Consider the following 17,776-nt stretch of genomic DNA (forward strand, 5'->3'; position numbering starts at 1 on the left):
TCCCAAGTTGCTGAGACTACAGGCACCTGCCACAACGCCCGGCCAATTCCCGCCCTTTCTTTTTTTTTCCACAAATAGGATTCTTTATTTGTCATTATTAAAAGCCTGAATTTTAGACAGATTCTTGGACTGGTGGTTCATATCCATCAGCTCGTTCAACTTTAGCACCTGTCTTGTCCCCAGTAGCTTTTCCAGAGCTACTACCTTCACCATGAAGCTCCATGAGTTTTCCCAATTCAAACGTGGGTTTCTTTAGCATTTTTACTTTTCTAACGAAGACATCATGGAGAAGATAAATAGATTGACATGCCTTTTCTATGTCTTTTCCAATGCTGTCTGGAATCAATTTATTGACAGCTTCTTTCAAGTCATTGGTCTGTACCTCTCTGGTCATGATTTCCATCATTTTCTTCCGTATTTGGTTAACCTGTTGGTGCTGGGCATAAGAGGTCTTCCATATCTGATTGTTGCATTTTTTAGTAAAACCAACACAGAACAGACTAAGCAAATAACCATCGGTAGTCTTTTTTTTTTTTTTTTGTAGAGACAGAGTCTCACTGTACCGCCCTCGGGTAGAGTGCCGTGGCGTCACACGGCTCACAGCAACCTCTAACTCCTGGGCTTACGCGATTCTCTTGCCTCAGCCTCCCGAGCAGCTGGGACTACAGGCGCCCGCCACAACGCCCGGCTATTTTTTGGTTGCAGTTTGGCCCGGGCTGGGTTTGAACCCGCCACCCTCGGCATATGGGGCCGGCGCCCTACTCACTGAGCCACAGGCGCCACCCACCATCGGTAGTCTTAACATCAACATGAGCTTCAATCATAGTCTGCCATTTTTTAACCATAGAACACGTTTTGTCACGGGTAAGATCCATGCCATGGAAGTTAGTCAGGCAGTTTTTGCCCTGAACATCTTCAGTAATCAGCTTGAATTTTCTAAATGCAACTTCATCATTCTGCAGATCAGCAAGACTCACTTTAAACACACGACCTTTGAGGCCATCAGATGCAATTTTGGTTCCTTGAGTCCTGGCGACTAGTGTTTTCCCAATATTCCTTATATTGAACATAGCAGGTGCCTTCACATCATACCAATCTTTCTTAGAAAATGGATCAACCACTTTTTTCTTGGCTCCCTTTTTGCCGCCTTTCGTAAGGCGCGTGTTCTTGCCGACCGCCATGACGGTGCTCAGCGAGCCAAAAAGGCTTTTTTTTTTGTAGAGACAGAATCTCACCTTGCCGCCCTCCGTAGAGTGCTGTGGCGTCACAGCTCACAGCAACCTCCAACTCCTGGGCTTACACAATTCTCTTGCCTCAGCCTCCTGAGGAGCTGGGACTACAGGCGCCCGCAACAACACCTGGCAATTTTTTTTTGTTGTTATTGTTGCAGTTTGGCTGGGGCTAGGCTTAGACCCGCCACCCTTGGTATATGAGGCGAGCGCCCTGCTCACTGAGCCACAGGCGCCCCCATTCCAGCCATTTCTTACTTCAAGCACCTGTTTTTGTGATTCCTCTGGTAGGGATGCTTTGGATGCTTTGCTCATTCTTCCATTCTAGAAGATTCCTGATCCAAAACCTTTCCTGAAAAACATTTAGTTCATACACTTCTCGTGTTGTGCTATGTCCCCATGGAGACCGCCAGTGTTTCTGCAAGGAAATGCGCAAGTTCTCATGCTGAATGGATATGCACAGACAGAACTGCACCTAGATCTCAGTTAGGTCTGAGATCATGGTGTAGGGGAAAGATTTCAGTCAGGTTTTACAATAAACTAAAGACAAAACTTTGGATTTTTAGACTTTTTTGGATTTCAGAATTGTGGATTTGATTTTTACTCAAGAAACTTAACTTTCTTCATGAAGTCTCTATCAGTAATTTTTTTCCACCCAACTAAGTCCAGTAAACACTATAAGGTAGATGAATGAAAAATACCCTTGATCTGAGTATTTTACTGTTGTTTAATCACCTGTAGCTTGGTGCCCTAATTAGTGTTTATTGTATGTTTATGGACTAGGATTGGGGCAGCCCAGAACTTAATTAGATACTGCTATGGAGTGGTGGCCAGAGAAGGGAGGCTTGGAGAGCTCAGGGGCACTTCAGGAGGTCTCCTGGGGCCGAAGCGGAGAAACTTTCATTTCTGTTTGGCTTAATTCTGGTTATTTTTGTATGTACCTGAGATGCACTTGACCATATTTACATGTCCTGCTGACTGGGATATAGCTTTTCTGGGTAGGTCTAGCACTTTAAACAATGTGGGCTCTTCTGTGGGTGGACTTGTTCCTCTTTGTTTAATCGTGGTATCTTTTTCCTCAGCTGCAGGAAATGCATTTTGTCAGGCAGCCAAGCTTCACATGCAGCTTCAGAGCAAACATGACTCCGCAACCAGCTTTGTGGATGCTGGGAATGCTTACAAAAAAGCAGACCCGCAAGGTGAGGTGGGCTGGGCAGCACGTCTGTCTCTGGTTAACTAGCCAGCTTGTCGTTCAGCTTCAAGGTCAATGTTGATCAATGTTGGTATTTTTGTGTCCTGATATTTTGGAATAATAAAGAAATTTTGGTGACTTTAGGAATTTTTCTCTTTAATCATTTAGGAGCTTTTATAAGTAGAAAATATGTTAAAATTTCCCTGGCTGTTTAGTTTTCTCAAATTCCATTTATGTTGAATTTTAGAGAATTTTTTGGAAATTACCTTTAATTTTATATAAGCATTTTTGTATCTTAATTTTATGAAAATATATTGATCATAATAAACTAATGATCTCATCTAAATACATAATCAGTTTTAAGATTTAGTTAAATGGGAGATTATATCTGATGGTTAAAAAAATCTCTTATTCATACAGTATCCATTTTTTAAGTGTTTTTCAAAGTATTTGAGGAAAGAATGAAATTGGTTATTTAAACATTTTGCAAATGTTATTTTTTTTTTAGATTGAAGAGTGTACTTAGCAATTAAAAGTATTTTCTTCCCTCCCACACATGTGCAAAGAGAGCTTTGAGTCCCCTTTTTGTCTTTTGGCAGTTCATTTTGTTTAACATACAAATCCCAACTTTTACAAATACATCATAAGAAAATAAGATTTCTTTAAGGAATTTTGTATAAAGATTAATCACAGTTTATTTCTAAAAGTGAAACCTGGACACAGTGTAAATGAGCAGAGTAGAATGGCAACATTACAGCGCAGCAGTGCTTTAGGATACAGTGTGAGCATTAAATCCCTGGTTTCAAAGAATCTTCAGTGATCTGATAAATGTTCACATGGTAATTAAAGAACTGCACAAGGCTGGCAGACTGGATATTGCATAATCTCAATTTCAGAAAAAAAGCTTATGCACTTAGGAATGTATTTTTAAAAGCATTGGAAGGGCTGGGCATGGTGGCTTACTCCTGCAATTGTAGCATTCTGGGAGGCCAAAGAGGGAGTATTGCTTGAGGTCAGGGGTTTGAGGTTGTAGTGAGATATGTTGATGCCACTGCAATCTAACCAGGGTGACAGAGTCTAGCTCTAAAAACAAAGAAAAAAATTGAAGGAAAAATGGCATCAAAGAAAACTAGCAAGTGGGTTTGATTAGGATTTTAGATAGGCTTTTTTTTAGTGTTTCTGTGTTTTTAAAGCTGTAACAATGAATCCACATTTTTTCATGTAGGTTAGAGAGAAATTGCTGTAATTTATTAATCTATTTACTGTTCTAATTGTTCAGTTAGGCCTTTCCCCTTTGCTGCCTCTTTTTAAACAAAAAGCAATAACCTTGGAGCTGTCAACTATAATCCACCATTATAAATACCACCATTTTATTATAGGGGAAGTTTTTTGGCTCATTAGTTTAGAAAATTAATACAACTTATTAGCATTATCCTCTGTTCAATTTTTTTTCTTTTGCAGCTATCTTAGTATACCCTAAGTTAGCATCTTTGAACATTATAAAAACTGTTCACTTAAGAGTCGTCTGAACAGGCATTTCAAAGAGCTTTTGATTTTGGCCCCAAGAGTAGAATCTATTAAAGCGATTGTTCCTGTGACATGATACCCTCTTCCAAAATTAGTGTATATATGTGGTATTAATGAATATGTTTACATTTATGTTGTAGTAGACAAAAGGTATCAGTGTTGGTGATAACCTGCATGGTTTTATGTTCTTTATGATACAGTATTCCACATGGATGGAGTCTTCACTTTAAGGTGAAGAGAAACTGAGCCCACGTTACTCCAGCTACAGTTCCCTAAATGACACTGTAGCTGCTGGGAACAAAGCCATGCTGACCACAACTCTGGGCTTGAGCATGATTCGTTTGGTTCTCACTAACTAACCTGCGCACCCTCTGCCCCAGATTGTACCTTATTAACATCCTAATACCGCCTGGAAGACAGGCTCACCTGAACCCTCTTTGACTGAATGGATTTTTCATTGTTTTTCTTAAATGCCTACGCTTCAGAGGCTATCAACTGCTTAAATGCAGCCATCGACATTTACACAGACATGGTAAGACAGAGCTTGAGCGGCTGTGGGGTGGAATCCTTGAGATGCCTTCAAGTTGAGTTCATTTATTTTTCTGTTCCCCAACTGATTGGCATTCAAATAGGTAAACTGGGTGAGTGACTAATTTTTTTCCTCACCTGCAGGGAAGGTTTACTATCGCAGCCAAGCACCATATCACTATTGCAGAGATCTATGAGACTGAGCTTGTGGACATTGAGAAGGTGAGCAATGGGTATAGTTCCTCACCAGTGAAGCAGGTGGACGAGTTGACTGGAGAGCTCTCTTCTGCCCCCTTCAAGCATGAGTGATGCAGTGTGATCGTAGATGGCTTTGCATGGAAGATTTTTAGGCCCTGGCTGGGTGAGTAGATGGGCTGTTTTATTGGAGGGAACATGTAGGACATGAGAGCTCTCTTTGATTCATGTCAGAATATTAATACTACCAAAAGAATCCTCAGCTCTATCACTGAGTACCCTGGGAAAGAATCTTAAGGTCACCTCTGCACTCACCTGCCATCACATCTGTCAGTAGTGTCTGTCATCCATCAGCTCGCAGATCTGAGCAGCCTAGTCCTCTTCAGGAGCTCCACATTTCTGATCTGCCAGCCTCCTGACTTCCCTTCTTATAGCCAGTGACTGTCTCCAGTTTGCCCCTAGTGTGGATTCTTAAGCATTCCCCTTTCCAGTCCCCACCGTGTTCTCTCCAAAATCGCCCTTCTCTGTTTCTCTGTGTCCACCTTGTGAGCAGTTTTTGTCGGCACTGTCCTGCCTGCTCCCAAGTCTCAGCACTTCTCACTATTTCTTTGTCTTTCAGCTTGGGCTTAATCCTGCAGGAGCCTCCTAACTAGTCCCCCGCCTTCTATTCCCTGCTGCCCCCACCCAGAGTGTCCCTGGTAGGCAGCGTGTCAGATGTGTTTCTCCACAGCGCATCACCATTTGTTGGCACCTGCTTTCCTCAGAGGGACAGCCAGCCTTGCGTAGCCTTCATGGCCCCTCTGGACTCTCCTCAACTTCCAGCCTAATGCCCCTGTACCCATGTGACCTGTCTTCTCTCCTTTTACTGTCCTCCCCTGACGTGACCTGCTTCAGCCACCCTAGCCGCCTTGCTCTTCTCAAATGTGCTAAGTAAGTGCAGGACCTTTGCACTGCTGTTGCCTCCGTCTGCAGACCTCTTCCCCACATGTCCTTCAAGTCTTCATGGTCAGCTTTCCCATGTCCTCCAGTTTTTGCACATTTATCACCTTTTCCATGAGGCCTGTCGGACCACCTAGTTAACACTGAAACCTACAGACCAAACCCCACACGCAGCTCCCTGTGCCTTTTCCTCTTGCTGCAGAGCGGTTGTCACCTGGCACCATCCGGGGACATACCTGCTTCTCATTCCTGATATTTGTCCCTCACCCTCCCCTAGAATGGGCACCTGTGTCTATAGAAGGGTTTCCCTCTGTTTTGCTGATGTATCTCAAGAGCCCAAAACTCTGGGATGTACTAGGCACTAAATAAATAATTGTTGAATAAACAAGTAACTGTCTCTGCCATAGCAGATAGAATCTTCTTGGTTCAGGGAAGCATCCCTTAGGCAGTGTTCAAGTTGAACTGGCATTGTTAGTGCTCCCCTCTAACTTCATGCTCACTGCTACATTTTGGTTATTTAGCATAAAATTTGCTTATGCTTATTACATAAATTTTATTATTTGGCTATTTAAAAAAATATGTATGTAGTGGTTCATGACTATAATCCCAGCACTTGGGAGGCCAAGGTGGGTGGATTGCCTGAGCTCACAGGTTCAAGACCAGCCTGAGCCAGCATGAGACACCCCCCATCTCTAAAAAGAGCCAGGCATTGTGGTGGGTACCCGTAGTCCCAGCTACTTGGAAGGCTGAGACAAGAAGATCGCTTAAGCCCAAGAGTTTGAGGTTGCTGTGAGCTAAGACGCCATAGCACTCTACCGAGGATGACCAAGTGAGACTATCTAAATATATATATATATACACATGTATGTATTGCCATGCTTTTCTGAGGATACCTTCCGAACTGCTTCATCAAGTCCAAGCCACCCACACGTTGGCATGTGCATATGAGATGTCTGCTTGAAGGGTTGTCTGTGGTTCTGAAGGAAGGCGACAGAGCTGGACCTGGGCTCTCTTGTTCCTTGGGGTGGGATGGATGATGGGGCAAGAGGGGGAACTCATGGGTCAGGGTGTCTGAGGTGGGCGCAGTACATTTATGGAGGTTGAATGAGTCTTGTAGGACAAGCATTGTGTGTGGAGCGCTTTTGCCAGCAGAGGCACCCGCACCAGCTTCCTCCGCCAGGCATCAGAGGAGCATTCTGGATGCAGGAGCCCATGGTGCACAGGAGTCCGCAGTACACAGCGGTGCACAGGAGCCCGCAGTACATAGCGATGCACAGGAGCCCGCAGTACAGTGCCTTTTCTGCCACTAGGGCATGGTCTCAGGCAACTGCTCCACCACGTGGGTCTTGGTGAAGTTGAGGGTGGATAATGACCTGGGGCACACTTCTGTGTGGTTTGTTACAAATGAATTTCTTCCCCTTTAGTATTGCTGCCCAGTGCCACAAATTTTGATTAGTGGACAGTGAAATTTGACATTTTATGAATTTATTTACTAGTTTTACTTCATCAAGCAAAACACTGAATTAAATAATAAATGGTTCCCCTTTATGTTACTGGCCAAAGAGGGTCCAGCCGCCTGTTGCTGTCAGCCGATATGCAGAGACGGGGATAGTTCACTAAACTTGACTTGTCAGAAGGCCATGGATTCTGGAGAACAGTGAGAGTAGCCTCTCTAAGACTGTTCTATTCTTCCATTTTCAGAGTTACAATTTAATACATAAAGATTCAAAGCAAAGACCACATTAACTCTTATTTTAAATAATAATAAGTGTAACTCATTGACTATTACAGCACTTCTAATTTAAAAGTTGATTTCCTAATTTAATCCTAAAGGAAAGACCACATTAACTCTTATTTTAAATAATAATCAGAATAACTCGGTGACTTACTATATAATATTTCCAATTAAAAGTCAGTTTTCTAAACTATTCAAGATGGGCATTTTTAGGGTGAGAACTAAATTTACAAAGTAACAAGAACAGGAGACTGGAAGTGAAGGTCACTTAGGACCTAAGCTGAGCAGACCAGCTGTGTCATGTCTGTCCCAGCCTGACTGATTCCATCTTATTCACACTACGTGTGATTTCATTTCAGTGGTCTTTTAAATGAGTCAGAGGAATTGTGGCTCATTTCTGTCTCATCCCTGGGAGACCCTTCTTTAATGCTGTTAGATGTAGCATAAGATAAGTAGGGGTATGTGGCAGGTTCATGGTAGGTTCTGCCGAGGGGTGTTTTGTAAAAGAATTGATCCCAATGTAAGGCTGCTGAAGGCTCTTTCACCTGACTCTGAAGCTTGAACTCTGGAAGTTGCATTCTCTTGAGGTACTGACAATGTGGTCATTGGCCCTGGTTTCTCATCTGAGTACCCCGTGTATTCTCCAACTTCGTACCTCTCACCCAGGTTCCCCAAGAAGGAGTAGAGTATTGTGACCCTGTTGGCAGTCTGCTTAGATAAGAGGATCATAAGCTGGTGTCAGTGTCTGTATTTCTTCCGTGTGGTGTTGGTGGTGTTTCTGCTTTTGATATTATTGTAGTCCTTGAAATTGTCAGATAGAGTGAGCTGATTTGTGTTGTGTAAGGGTCTGCTTGCTCCTTGTTAAAATTCCAAATTATATGTAAACATCTGGTGATAACCTGTGACCATTCTCTTTTCTGTGACAACTTTTCTGTTAAACCAGTGGGTGTACTTTTCTTGCAAGGCCAGTCTCTGACAAAACATGGGAAAATTACGAAATTTGATGACTAGTTTAGTTAGCATTATTGAAAATGAGGCTTAAAGTTTTTCTTTTACTATGATAAGTGTAGCTGTAGTTTACTTTTCTAACATTTTGATGAGCAGTGCCATTATTTAATAAATATCGAGTTAAACCAAATTATCAACTTTTGGCTCTTAAAAATATAGCAGTGACATATGGTTCGACCTAACCTTATTAATCAAGTTCTGGTGCTTTAAAAACTAGAAAGATGGGGGCCTGGTGCCCATAACCCAGTGGTTAGGGCACCAGCCACATGGACCAAGGCTGGTGGGTTCAAACCCGGCCTGGGCCTGCTAAACAACAATGACAACTGCAACAAAAAAATAGCTGGGTGTTGTGGTGGGCGCCTGTAGTCCCAGCTACTCGGGAAGCTGAGGCAAGAGAATCACTTGAGCCCAAGAGTTTGAGGTTACTGTGAGCTGTGAGGCCACATCATTCTACCCAGGGCAATAAGCAAGACTCTGTCTCATAAAGAACTAAGTGGCTTGGTGCTTGTAGTTCAGCGGCTAGGGTGCTAGCCACATACACCAGAGCTGGCAGTTTCAAATCTAGCCCAGGCTTGCCAAACAACAATGACAATTACAACCAAAAAAAAAAAAAATAGCCGGGCATTGTGGCGGGCACCTGTAGTCCCAGCTACTTGGGAAGCTGAGGCAAGAGAATTGCTTAAGCCCAGGAGTTTGAGGTTACTGTGAGCTGTGACGCCACTGGCACTCTATCCAGGGCAACAAGGTGAGACTGTCTCAAAAAAAAAAAAAAAAAGATGGGGAATCAAAATTCTCTGCCTCTATACACTATTTTTTTCTTTTTTTTTTTTTTTATTGTTGGGGATTCATTGAGGGTACAAGATACAGGTTATACTAATTACATTTGTTAGGTAAAGTCCCTCTTATAATTGTGTCTTGCACCCAAAAGGTGTGTCACACTCCAAGACCCCACCCCCTCCCTCCTTCCCTCTCTCTGCTCTTCCTTTCTCTACCCCTCCCTCCTTCTTTCTCTCTCTGCTCTCTTCTTCCCCCACCCCCGCCGTGACCTTAATTGTCATTAATTGTCCTCATATCAAAATTGAGTACATAGGATTCATGCTTCTCCATTCTTGTGATGCTTTACTAAGAATAATATCTTCCACGTCCATCCAGGTTAATACGAAGGATGTAAAGTCTCCATTTTTTTTAATGGCTGAATAGTATTCCATGGTATACATATACCACAGCTTGTTAATCCATTCCTGGGTTGGTGGGCATTTAGGCTGTTTCCACATTTTGGCGATTGTAAATTGAGCTGCAATAAACAGTCTAGTACAAGGGTCCTTATGATAAAAGGATTTTTTTCCTTCTGGGTAGATGCCCAGTAATGGGATTGCAGGATCAAATGGGAGGTCTAGCTTGAGTGCTTTGAGGGTTCTCCATACTTCCTCCCAGGAGATTGTATTAGTTTGCAGTCCCACCAGCAGTGCAAAAGTGTTCCCTTCTCTCCACATCCACGCCAGCATGTGGCGTTTTGAGATTTTGTGATGTGGGCCATTCTCGCTGGGGTTAGATGATATCTCAGGGTGGTTTTTTGTTTGTTTTGCAGTTTTTTTTGGCCAGGGCTGCGTTTGAACCCACCACCCTCCAGCATATAGGGGCAGCGCCCTACTCCTTTGAACCACTGGCGCTGCCCTCAGGGTGGTTTTGATTTGCATTTCTCTAATAGGGACGATGAGCATTTTTTCATGTTTGCTAGCTATTCATCTGTCTTCTTTAGAGAAGGTTCTATTCATATTTCTTGCCCATTGATATATGGGATTGTTGTCTTTTTTCATGTGGATTAATTTGAGTTCTCTATAGATCCTAGTTGTCTGATTCAAAATATGCAAAATCCTTTCCCATTATGTAGGTTGTCTATTTGCTTTGGTTGTTGTCTCCTTAGCTGTACAGAAGTTTTTCAGTTTAATTAAGTCCTATTTGTTTATTTCTTTTGTTGCAATTGCCATGGCAGTCTTCTTCGTAAAACCTTTTCCCCAGGCGAAATCTTCCAGTGTTTTTCCTATGCTTTCTTTGAGGATTTTTATTGTTTTGTGCCTTAAATTTAAGTCTTTTATCCATCTTGAATCAATTTTTGTGAGTGGAGTAAGGTGTGGGTCCAGTTTCAGTCTTTTACATGTGGATATCCAGTTCTCCCAGCACCATTTATGGAATAGGGATTCATTCCCCCAGTGTATGTTCTTCTTTGGTTTATTGAAGATTAGGTGGCTGTAAGATGTTAGTTTCATTTCCTGGTTTTCTATTCCATTCCACATGTCTATGTCTCATTTTTGTGCCAGTACCATGCTGTTTTGACCAGTAGGGCTTTGTAATACAGCCTAAAGTCTGGTAGGCTGAGCTGTACGTTTTTTTGTTTTTTTTCCTGGTTCCATACAAAACGAAGAGTTATTTTTTCCAAGTCTTGAACGTATGATGTTGGTATTTTAATAGGGATGGCATTGAATCGGTAGATTGCTTTGGGAAGTATAGACATTTTAACAATGTTGATTCTTCCCAGCCATGAGCATGGTATATTCTTCCATTTGTTAATATTCTCTGCAATTTCTATTCTTAGGGTTTCATAATTTTCTCTATAGAGGTCCTTCACCTCTTTTGTTAGGTATATTCCTAGGTATTTCATTTTCATTGAAGCTATGGTGAAGGGAGATGTCCTTAATTAGCCTCTCATCTTTTCTGTTACTGGCGTATACAAAGGCTACTGACTTCTGGACATTGATTTTTATACCCTGAGATATTACTGTATTTTTTGATGACTTCCAGGAGACTTGTAGTTGAGTCTTTGGGGTTCTCTAGGTATAAGATCATATTGTCAGCAAAGAAGGGAGAGTTTGACCTCCACTGGTCCCATATGGATTCCCTTTATTTCCTTCTCTTGCCTGATTGTATTGGCAAGAACTTCTAGCACTATGTTGAATAGTAATGGTGACAGACGACAACCTTGTCTGGTTCCAGTTCTAAGTGGAAAAGCTTTCAGTTTTACTTCATTCAGTAAACATATTAGCTGTGGATTTCTCATAGATAACTTTGATCAGTTTAAGAAATGTGCCACCTATGCCTATGCTCTCAGTGTTCTAATTAGAAAAGGATGCTGGTTTTTATTGAATGCTTTTTCTGCATCTATTGAGAGGATCATGTGCTCTTTGTTTTTGCTTCTTTTGATACAGTGACTAACATTCATGGACTTGCGTGTGTTAAACCTACTTGATCATGACTTTTTTATGATAAGCTGTAATCTTTTGGCTAGGATTTTGTTGATAATTTTTGCATCTGTATTCATTAGTGAAATTGGTCTGAAGTTCTCCTTTATAGTTAGGTCTTTTCCTGGTTTTGGTATTAGGGTGATGTTTGCTTTGTAGAACATGTTGGGAAAGATTCCTTTCTCCTCAATTTTTTTGGAATAATTTCTGCTGTATGGGAATAAGTTCTTCATTGAAGGTTGGATAGAATTCAGGTGTGAAGCCATCGGGACCAGGGCATTTTTTTATTGGGGAGATTTTTGTATTGCTTCTTTGATCTCAATGCTTGAAATTGGTCTGTTCAGGAGATCTGTTTCTTCCTGGCTAAGTCTAGGGAGAGAATGTGATTCCAAATACTGATCCATTTCCTTCACATTGTCAAATTTCTGGGCATAGAGTTTCTTGTAGTATTCAGAGATCATCTTATATCTCTGTGGCATCAGTTGTTATTTTATCATTTCTGATTGAGGTTACTAGAGATTTTACTTTTCTTTCTTTTTTTTTTTTTTTTGTAGAGACAAGAGTTTCACTTTATGGCCCTTGGTAGAGTGCCGTGGCCTCACATAACTCACAGCAACCTCCAACTCCTGGGCTTAAGCGATTCTCTTGCCTCAGCCTCCCGAGTAGCTGGGACTACAGGTGCCCGCCACAACGCCCAGCTATTTTTTGGTTGCAGTTTGGCCGGGGCCGGGTTTGAACCCGCCACCCTCGGTATATGTGGCTGGCGCCTTACCGACTGAGCCACAGGCACCGCCCGAGATTTTACTTTTCTATTTCTAGTTAGTCGGGCCAAAGGTTTATCTATTTTATTTCTTTTTTCAAAAAACTAACTCCTTGTTTCATTAATTTTCTGAATGATTGTTTTGTTTTCAATTTCATTAATCTCTGATTTAATTTTGGATATTTCTTTTCTTCTGCTGGGTTTAGGCTTAGATTGTTCTTCTTTTTCCAATTCCATAAGATGGCTGGTGAGTTTGTTGATGCACTCACTGTCTTTCTGTTTTTCGAATGTAGGCATCTAAAGCGATAAATTTTCCTCTCAGGACTGCTTTCGCAGTATCCCACAGGTTTTGGTAGCTTGTGTCTTCATTGCTGTTATGCTTAAGGAAGTTAATGATGTCCTCTTTTATTTCTTCCTGCACCCAACTGTCATTCATCATAAGGTTGTTTAATTTCCATGTCTTTCTGTGGGGTTGAACGTTTTTGTTGGAGTGAAGTTCTACCTTTAATACCTTGTGGTCTGAGAAAATACATGGTAAAATTTCAATTCTTTTGATTCCATTGAGGTTTGTCTTGTGTCTTAAGATATGATCAATTTTGGAGAATGTTCCATGGGCCGATGAAAAGAATGTATATTCTTTAGCTTTGGAATGGAGGGTTCTATATGCGTCTATCAGTTCTAGGGTCTCATTTAAGTCCCTTATATCTTTAATTTCTGTTTAGAGGATCTGTCCACCTCTGTAAGAGGAGTTTTAAAGTCCCCTGTTATTATGGTGTTATAGGATATTGTATTGCTCAGACTGAGTAAGGTCTGTTTCAAGAATCTGGGAGCATTTAAGTTGGGTGCGTAAATATTTAGAATTGAAATGTCATCTTACGTTTTTCCCTTGACCAATATGAAGTGACCATCTTTGTCTTTTTTGACTTCAGTTGCTTTAAATCCACATGTATCTGAAAATAAAACAGCAAGCTCTCTTTTCTTCTGCATTCCGTTTGCCTGAAAAATTGTCTTCCGACCCTTAATTCTGAGTTTTAATTTGTCTTTTGAGGCTAGGTGTGTTTCCTGCCGACAGCAAAATGGATGGCTTGTGCTTTTTAATCTAATCAGTCGATCTATGCCTCTTCAGTGGGGAATTCAAGCCATTAACATTTATTGAGATAATTGATAGGTGTGGTAGCGTACTGTTCGTCTTATTTTATGAAAGTCCATTGCTTAGTTTTATCATTTGCATCATTGTGGAAGCTAGGTTGTGTCCTTTAATTTCTGAGTGCTTGCTTTGCTGGTGGTCCATTGTGATGGTCAGTGTGCAGGACAGGTTTAATTATTTCTTATAGGGCTGGTCTTGTGGCAAATTTCCTTAATGTTTGCATATCAGTGAAAGATTTGATTTCTCTGTCAATTTTAAACCTTAGCTTAGCAGGATATGGAATTCTGAGTTAGAAATTGTTCTGTTTAAGTAGATTAAAGGTAGATAACCATTGTCTTCTGCCTTGAAAAGTTTCATTAGAGAAGTCTGCAGTCACCCTGATGGATTTGCCCCTGTATGTCGATTGGTGCTTACGCCTGGCAGCTTGCAGAATCTTTTCTTTGGACAGGTTCATCACAATGTGTCTTGGAAAAGCTCTGTTAGAGTTTAGGCAACCTGAGGTCCAATATCCCCCTGAAAGGAGTGTGCCAGAATCTTTGGTGATATTTGGGAATTTTTCATTTATAATATTCTCTAATATGGCTTCCATTCCTCTGGGGCATTATTCTTCCCCTTCTGGGATACCTATAACATATGTCTGAAAGCTTCATAAAGTCCCATAATTCTGACAGTGAATGTTCTGCTTTCTCTCTCTTCTTTTCTGCCTCTTTTACTGAGTTATCTCAAGAGCTTTGTCGTCTACCTCCGAAATTCTTTCTTCTGCATGGTCTAACCTGTTGCTGATACTTTCTTTTGCATCTTTAAGTTCCCTGATTGACTGCTTCAGTTCCTTCAGCTCTGCTATATCCTTTCTATATTCTTCATATCGTTCATCTCTTATTTGATTCTGTTTTGGATTTCTTTTTGGTTATTTTCCAGTTTCTCAGCAATTTCCTTCGTTGTTTTATTCTAAATTCTAAATTCCCTTTCTGTCATTTCTAACATTTCTTTATAGGTAGAATCCTCTACAGTAGCTACTTCATGGTCCCTTGGGAGGAGTTGCTCTGAATTGGATTTTCATGTTGCCAGGATTTTTTGGCTGATTCTTCCTCATGAGTGTTTTCTTTTATCTGTTTCCTTGCCCAATTTTTTTTTCACTTCCTCTTGCTCTTTAAATTACTGTGCCTCTGGCCTAAGATTTCGATGAGTCCTTTTGGTACAGGACTAAAAGGATGAGAAGATTGAAGAGCAAGAAGGGAAAGAAGATTTTAAAAAAAGAAAAAAGAGGAAGCGGGTGGGGGGGTGAGTAAAAGGGAATGTTGACAAAAATAAGAGAGGCACAGAAAGAGGGAGACAGGAGTAATAAAGGTGTACAGCAGGGTACTTTGACCCAACCTTAAAAACCCCCAACCTCTGGGGGGTGCTGGGTTGGGTGGTTCCCTTGAGGTCTGCAGCAAGCTCTTTGTCAGTCTGAGCAGACACAGTACCCCACCTTCACCAAATAGAGAGGAAAGACCAAAATACTATAAATCAAAGCAAACCAAACCAAATAATTTTAAACCTTATGGGATAAAATTGGGGGGGGGGAACCAAATAATATGGGCAGAAATACTAGCAAAAATGAAGTCTTTATTATTAAAGAGGGCAACCATGGAAAATTATATTTAAACTAGAAAAGGGAAGAAACTAAAGAAAAAAAAAAAGAAAAAACTAGAGGGAAAATGTCAAAATAGAAATAAAAAAAAACAAAACCAGAGTAGTATATATATCTTATGCTAAATATTATCTGGGCAACAGGTGATCTTCTGGGGTATGAGATGTTAATCCTAATGCTGTTATAGCTGTGTGAGATGGAGACTGGAGGCCTCTCTGATTTCTCAAACCCCCGCAGGGTTGAGAACTGTAGCCTTCTTTTTTTTTTTTATTTTCTTTTTTTTTATTGTTGGGGATTCATTGAGGGTACAATAAGCCAGTTACACTGATTGCATTTGTTAGGTAAAGTCCCTCTTGCAATCATGTCTTGTCCCCAGAAGGTGTGACACACACTAAGACCCCACCCCCCTCCCTCCATCCCTCTTTCTGCTTCCCCCCCCGTAACCTTAATTGTCATTAATTGTCCTCATATCAAGATTGAGTACATAGGATTCATGCTTCTCCATTCTTGTGATGCTTTACTAAGAATAATGTCTTCCACGTCCATCCAGGTTAATACGAAGGATGTAAAGTCTTGTAGCCTTCTTTTCATAAGGCTGCCTGTCATCTGCAGCAGTGTTATTCCACATCTCTCCCAGCTTCTTTGCAGCATCACCAGTGCGTAGGCCAGGATGTTCTCCTTGATTTTGGGGCGATACTCAGATCAGAACAAAAAAAAGGCCGAAGGAGGCCTCTTGGGTGCAATGGGATCCTTGAACTTCTCTTTGTTTCCCCTTTAGGAGGGATATAGGTTTTCATTTCTCTTTCATAATGGGCCTTGTCCGCCTTTGCCATATCTTCAGATTTTCCTTTCTTTTTAGCAGACATGGTCTTCCCCCTCTCTGAGCACTTCTTAGAAAACTCTGAGACGTTGACTGAAGCTTCTGGGTGCTTCTTCTTGTGCTCCTCCTGACAAGTTTGCACAAAGAATGCATGTGATGACATTTTGCCTCTTGGCTTCTTAGGATCTCCTTTGCCCATGTTTAGTTATTTTTCCTCAGCGAGGCACAGAGTCGCCCCGTGCCCGTCCAGCTCTCACTTGCCCCAGCGCTGTCTCCATAGAGCTCAATGTACCACAGTGGCTGTGAGAGTAGGAGCCAGACACAGCCTACTCACTCTCTCCACTCTGTGCCTCTATACTCTTTACAGAAAGGTGAGATGCAGTTTCTCATGCCTTCCCCATGCATGACTGTGGGAAAAGGGCCAAACACTTAGAGAAAGAGGCCACTTCAAAGCAGCTTCTTTTTGGTTAATAAAAATTCACTGAAAAGCATTTCTTTCTTGGGTATTCCAAATTAATAAAGATATTGGCTGTATTTAATGTGGGACGTTCATTTTCCATGCAGTTTGTGTTTATCTGCTTACGTCTGTTTATTGCATGAGTGCTCTATGGTAAGCAGTTGGCTAAAAGCTGGGTGTGACAGGAGCAGAATGGTCGGGCCTGCCCTCACAGAGCTCATGGTGTAGGGGAGGAGACGCAGCGACATTGGGGAATCCCACTTGTGCATGTACCTGACAGCTCTGAGAAGTGTTCAGAGGAACATTTTCTTCTCGATGGTTTCTATGTATGATGATACATTTGCAAAAAGAGGACCCTAATGTACATATTCCTTTATAGCTGTATTTTTAATTTAATATTTCATGATGAATTTTCCATATGAATACTTTCCATCCATTACCTTTAATCACACCCCACTGGCCCATTATATTTAACTACTTTAAATTGTTGTCATTTTTTCTCTTATAAATAATTCTGAGAGGCTATATATGTCTTTGGGGAGCATGTTGGTTGGGGTAGATTAAGTGGGTGAAACAGTAGACCTAAAATATCATTTGAATGCAGTAGAAGGATCTGTTTTTCATAGACTTGCTCAAAGTGAATGTTTTAGGGCAGCAATCCTCAACCTTTTTGGCACCAGGGACTGGTTTCATGTGAGAAAGTTTTTCCATGAAGTGTGGGGGCAGGGTTAGGCGGGACATAAGCAGTGGCTGTGATACTGCTCACCTCCTGCAGTGTGACCCAGTTCATGAGTTTCATGTGAGACAATTTTTCCACAGACGGGGGTGGGGGTGGGGGCGGGAGGGGGTTGGAGCTCTGAGGCCCAGCTCCTAAAAGGCCCGATGTTTGGGGACCAGAGTGGTTGGGTGCTCTGCAGAGCCAGGCTGATGCTGGATTCGCCATTTCTACCCTGTAGGGTTTCTTAACCGTCCACCATCTGCAGGGTGGTCCCTGTGCCAGTGACAATGGCCAAAGTGGTTTTCTAGAGTACTTCTCTAGCTTGTTTGGTTTCATTTGTTTTTCTCAGCTCATTAGGACCTGCCTTGAAGCCATTGAACTAATGGGCTTGAGTGGGAAGGCAGCACCTTCAATCTGATTTTCATGTTGCACTAGCTCCCTCATTTGGGAAAGCTTTGAAAGAGAAGGCAGGAGTCTGCGTACCCTCCGCCTGTTTCTGTGTGTCTAAAAGCTAAGGATTTTTAAATATTTTTTAATCATTGGGAGAAAAACATTCTTTGACACATCAAAATTATATGAAATTGAAATTTCGTTGTCTTATTGAAACACAGCCACACTTCTTGTATGCGTCACCTGTGGCTGCCTGCCTTCG

The 17,776-nt window shown here is 41.6% G+C and overlaps 2 protein-coding genes across 4 annotated transcripts in view; one reads left to right on the plus strand and one right to left on the minus strand.

Annotated features, from left to right (window-relative positions):
- NAPB (NSF attachment protein beta) overlaps positions 1–17,776 on the plus strand; it is a 63,805-nt gene that overhangs the window by 21,954 nt on the left and 24,075 nt on the right. The window contains exons 3-5 of one of the 2 annotated variants that reach the window (XM_053573613.1): positions 2,312–2,428; positions 4,434–4,480; positions 4,621–4,698. In XM_053573613.1, the coding sequence (XP_053429588.1) occupies positions 2,312–2,428; positions 4,434–4,480; positions 4,621–4,698 (242 nt within the window). The remainder of the gene's footprint in view (positions 1–2,311; positions 2,429–4,433; positions 4,481–4,620; positions 4,699–17,776) is intronic. The other variant, XM_053573615.1, reaches the window with a different exon arrangement.
- LOC128573392 (40S ribosomal protein S3a-like) lies at positions 65–1,187 on the minus strand. Of its 2 annotated transcripts, XM_053573616.1 has the most exons (2): positions 775–1,187; positions 65–500 (listed from the first exon to the last, which is right to left on the minus strand). In XM_053573616.1, exons 1-2 carry the CDS (start codon positions 1,179–1,181, stop codon positions 113–115), a joined length of 795 nt encoding a protein of 264 aa, XP_053429591.1. In that variant the 5' UTR covers positions 1,182–1,187; the 3' UTR covers positions 65–112. The 2 variants fall into 2 exon arrangements, with proteins under 2 accessions (XP_053429591.1, XP_053429592.1); XM_053573617.1 differs by lacking the exon at positions 65–500 and having other exon boundaries at positions 559–1,187.

Source organism: Nycticebus coucang, chromosome 21 (genome assembly GCF_027406575.1).
Source record: "Nycticebus coucang isolate mNycCou1 chromosome 21, mNycCou1.pri, whole genome shotgun sequence".
In the NCBI taxonomy this organism is placed as follows: Eukaryota; Metazoa; Chordata; class Mammalia; order Primates; family Lorisidae; genus Nycticebus; species Nycticebus coucang.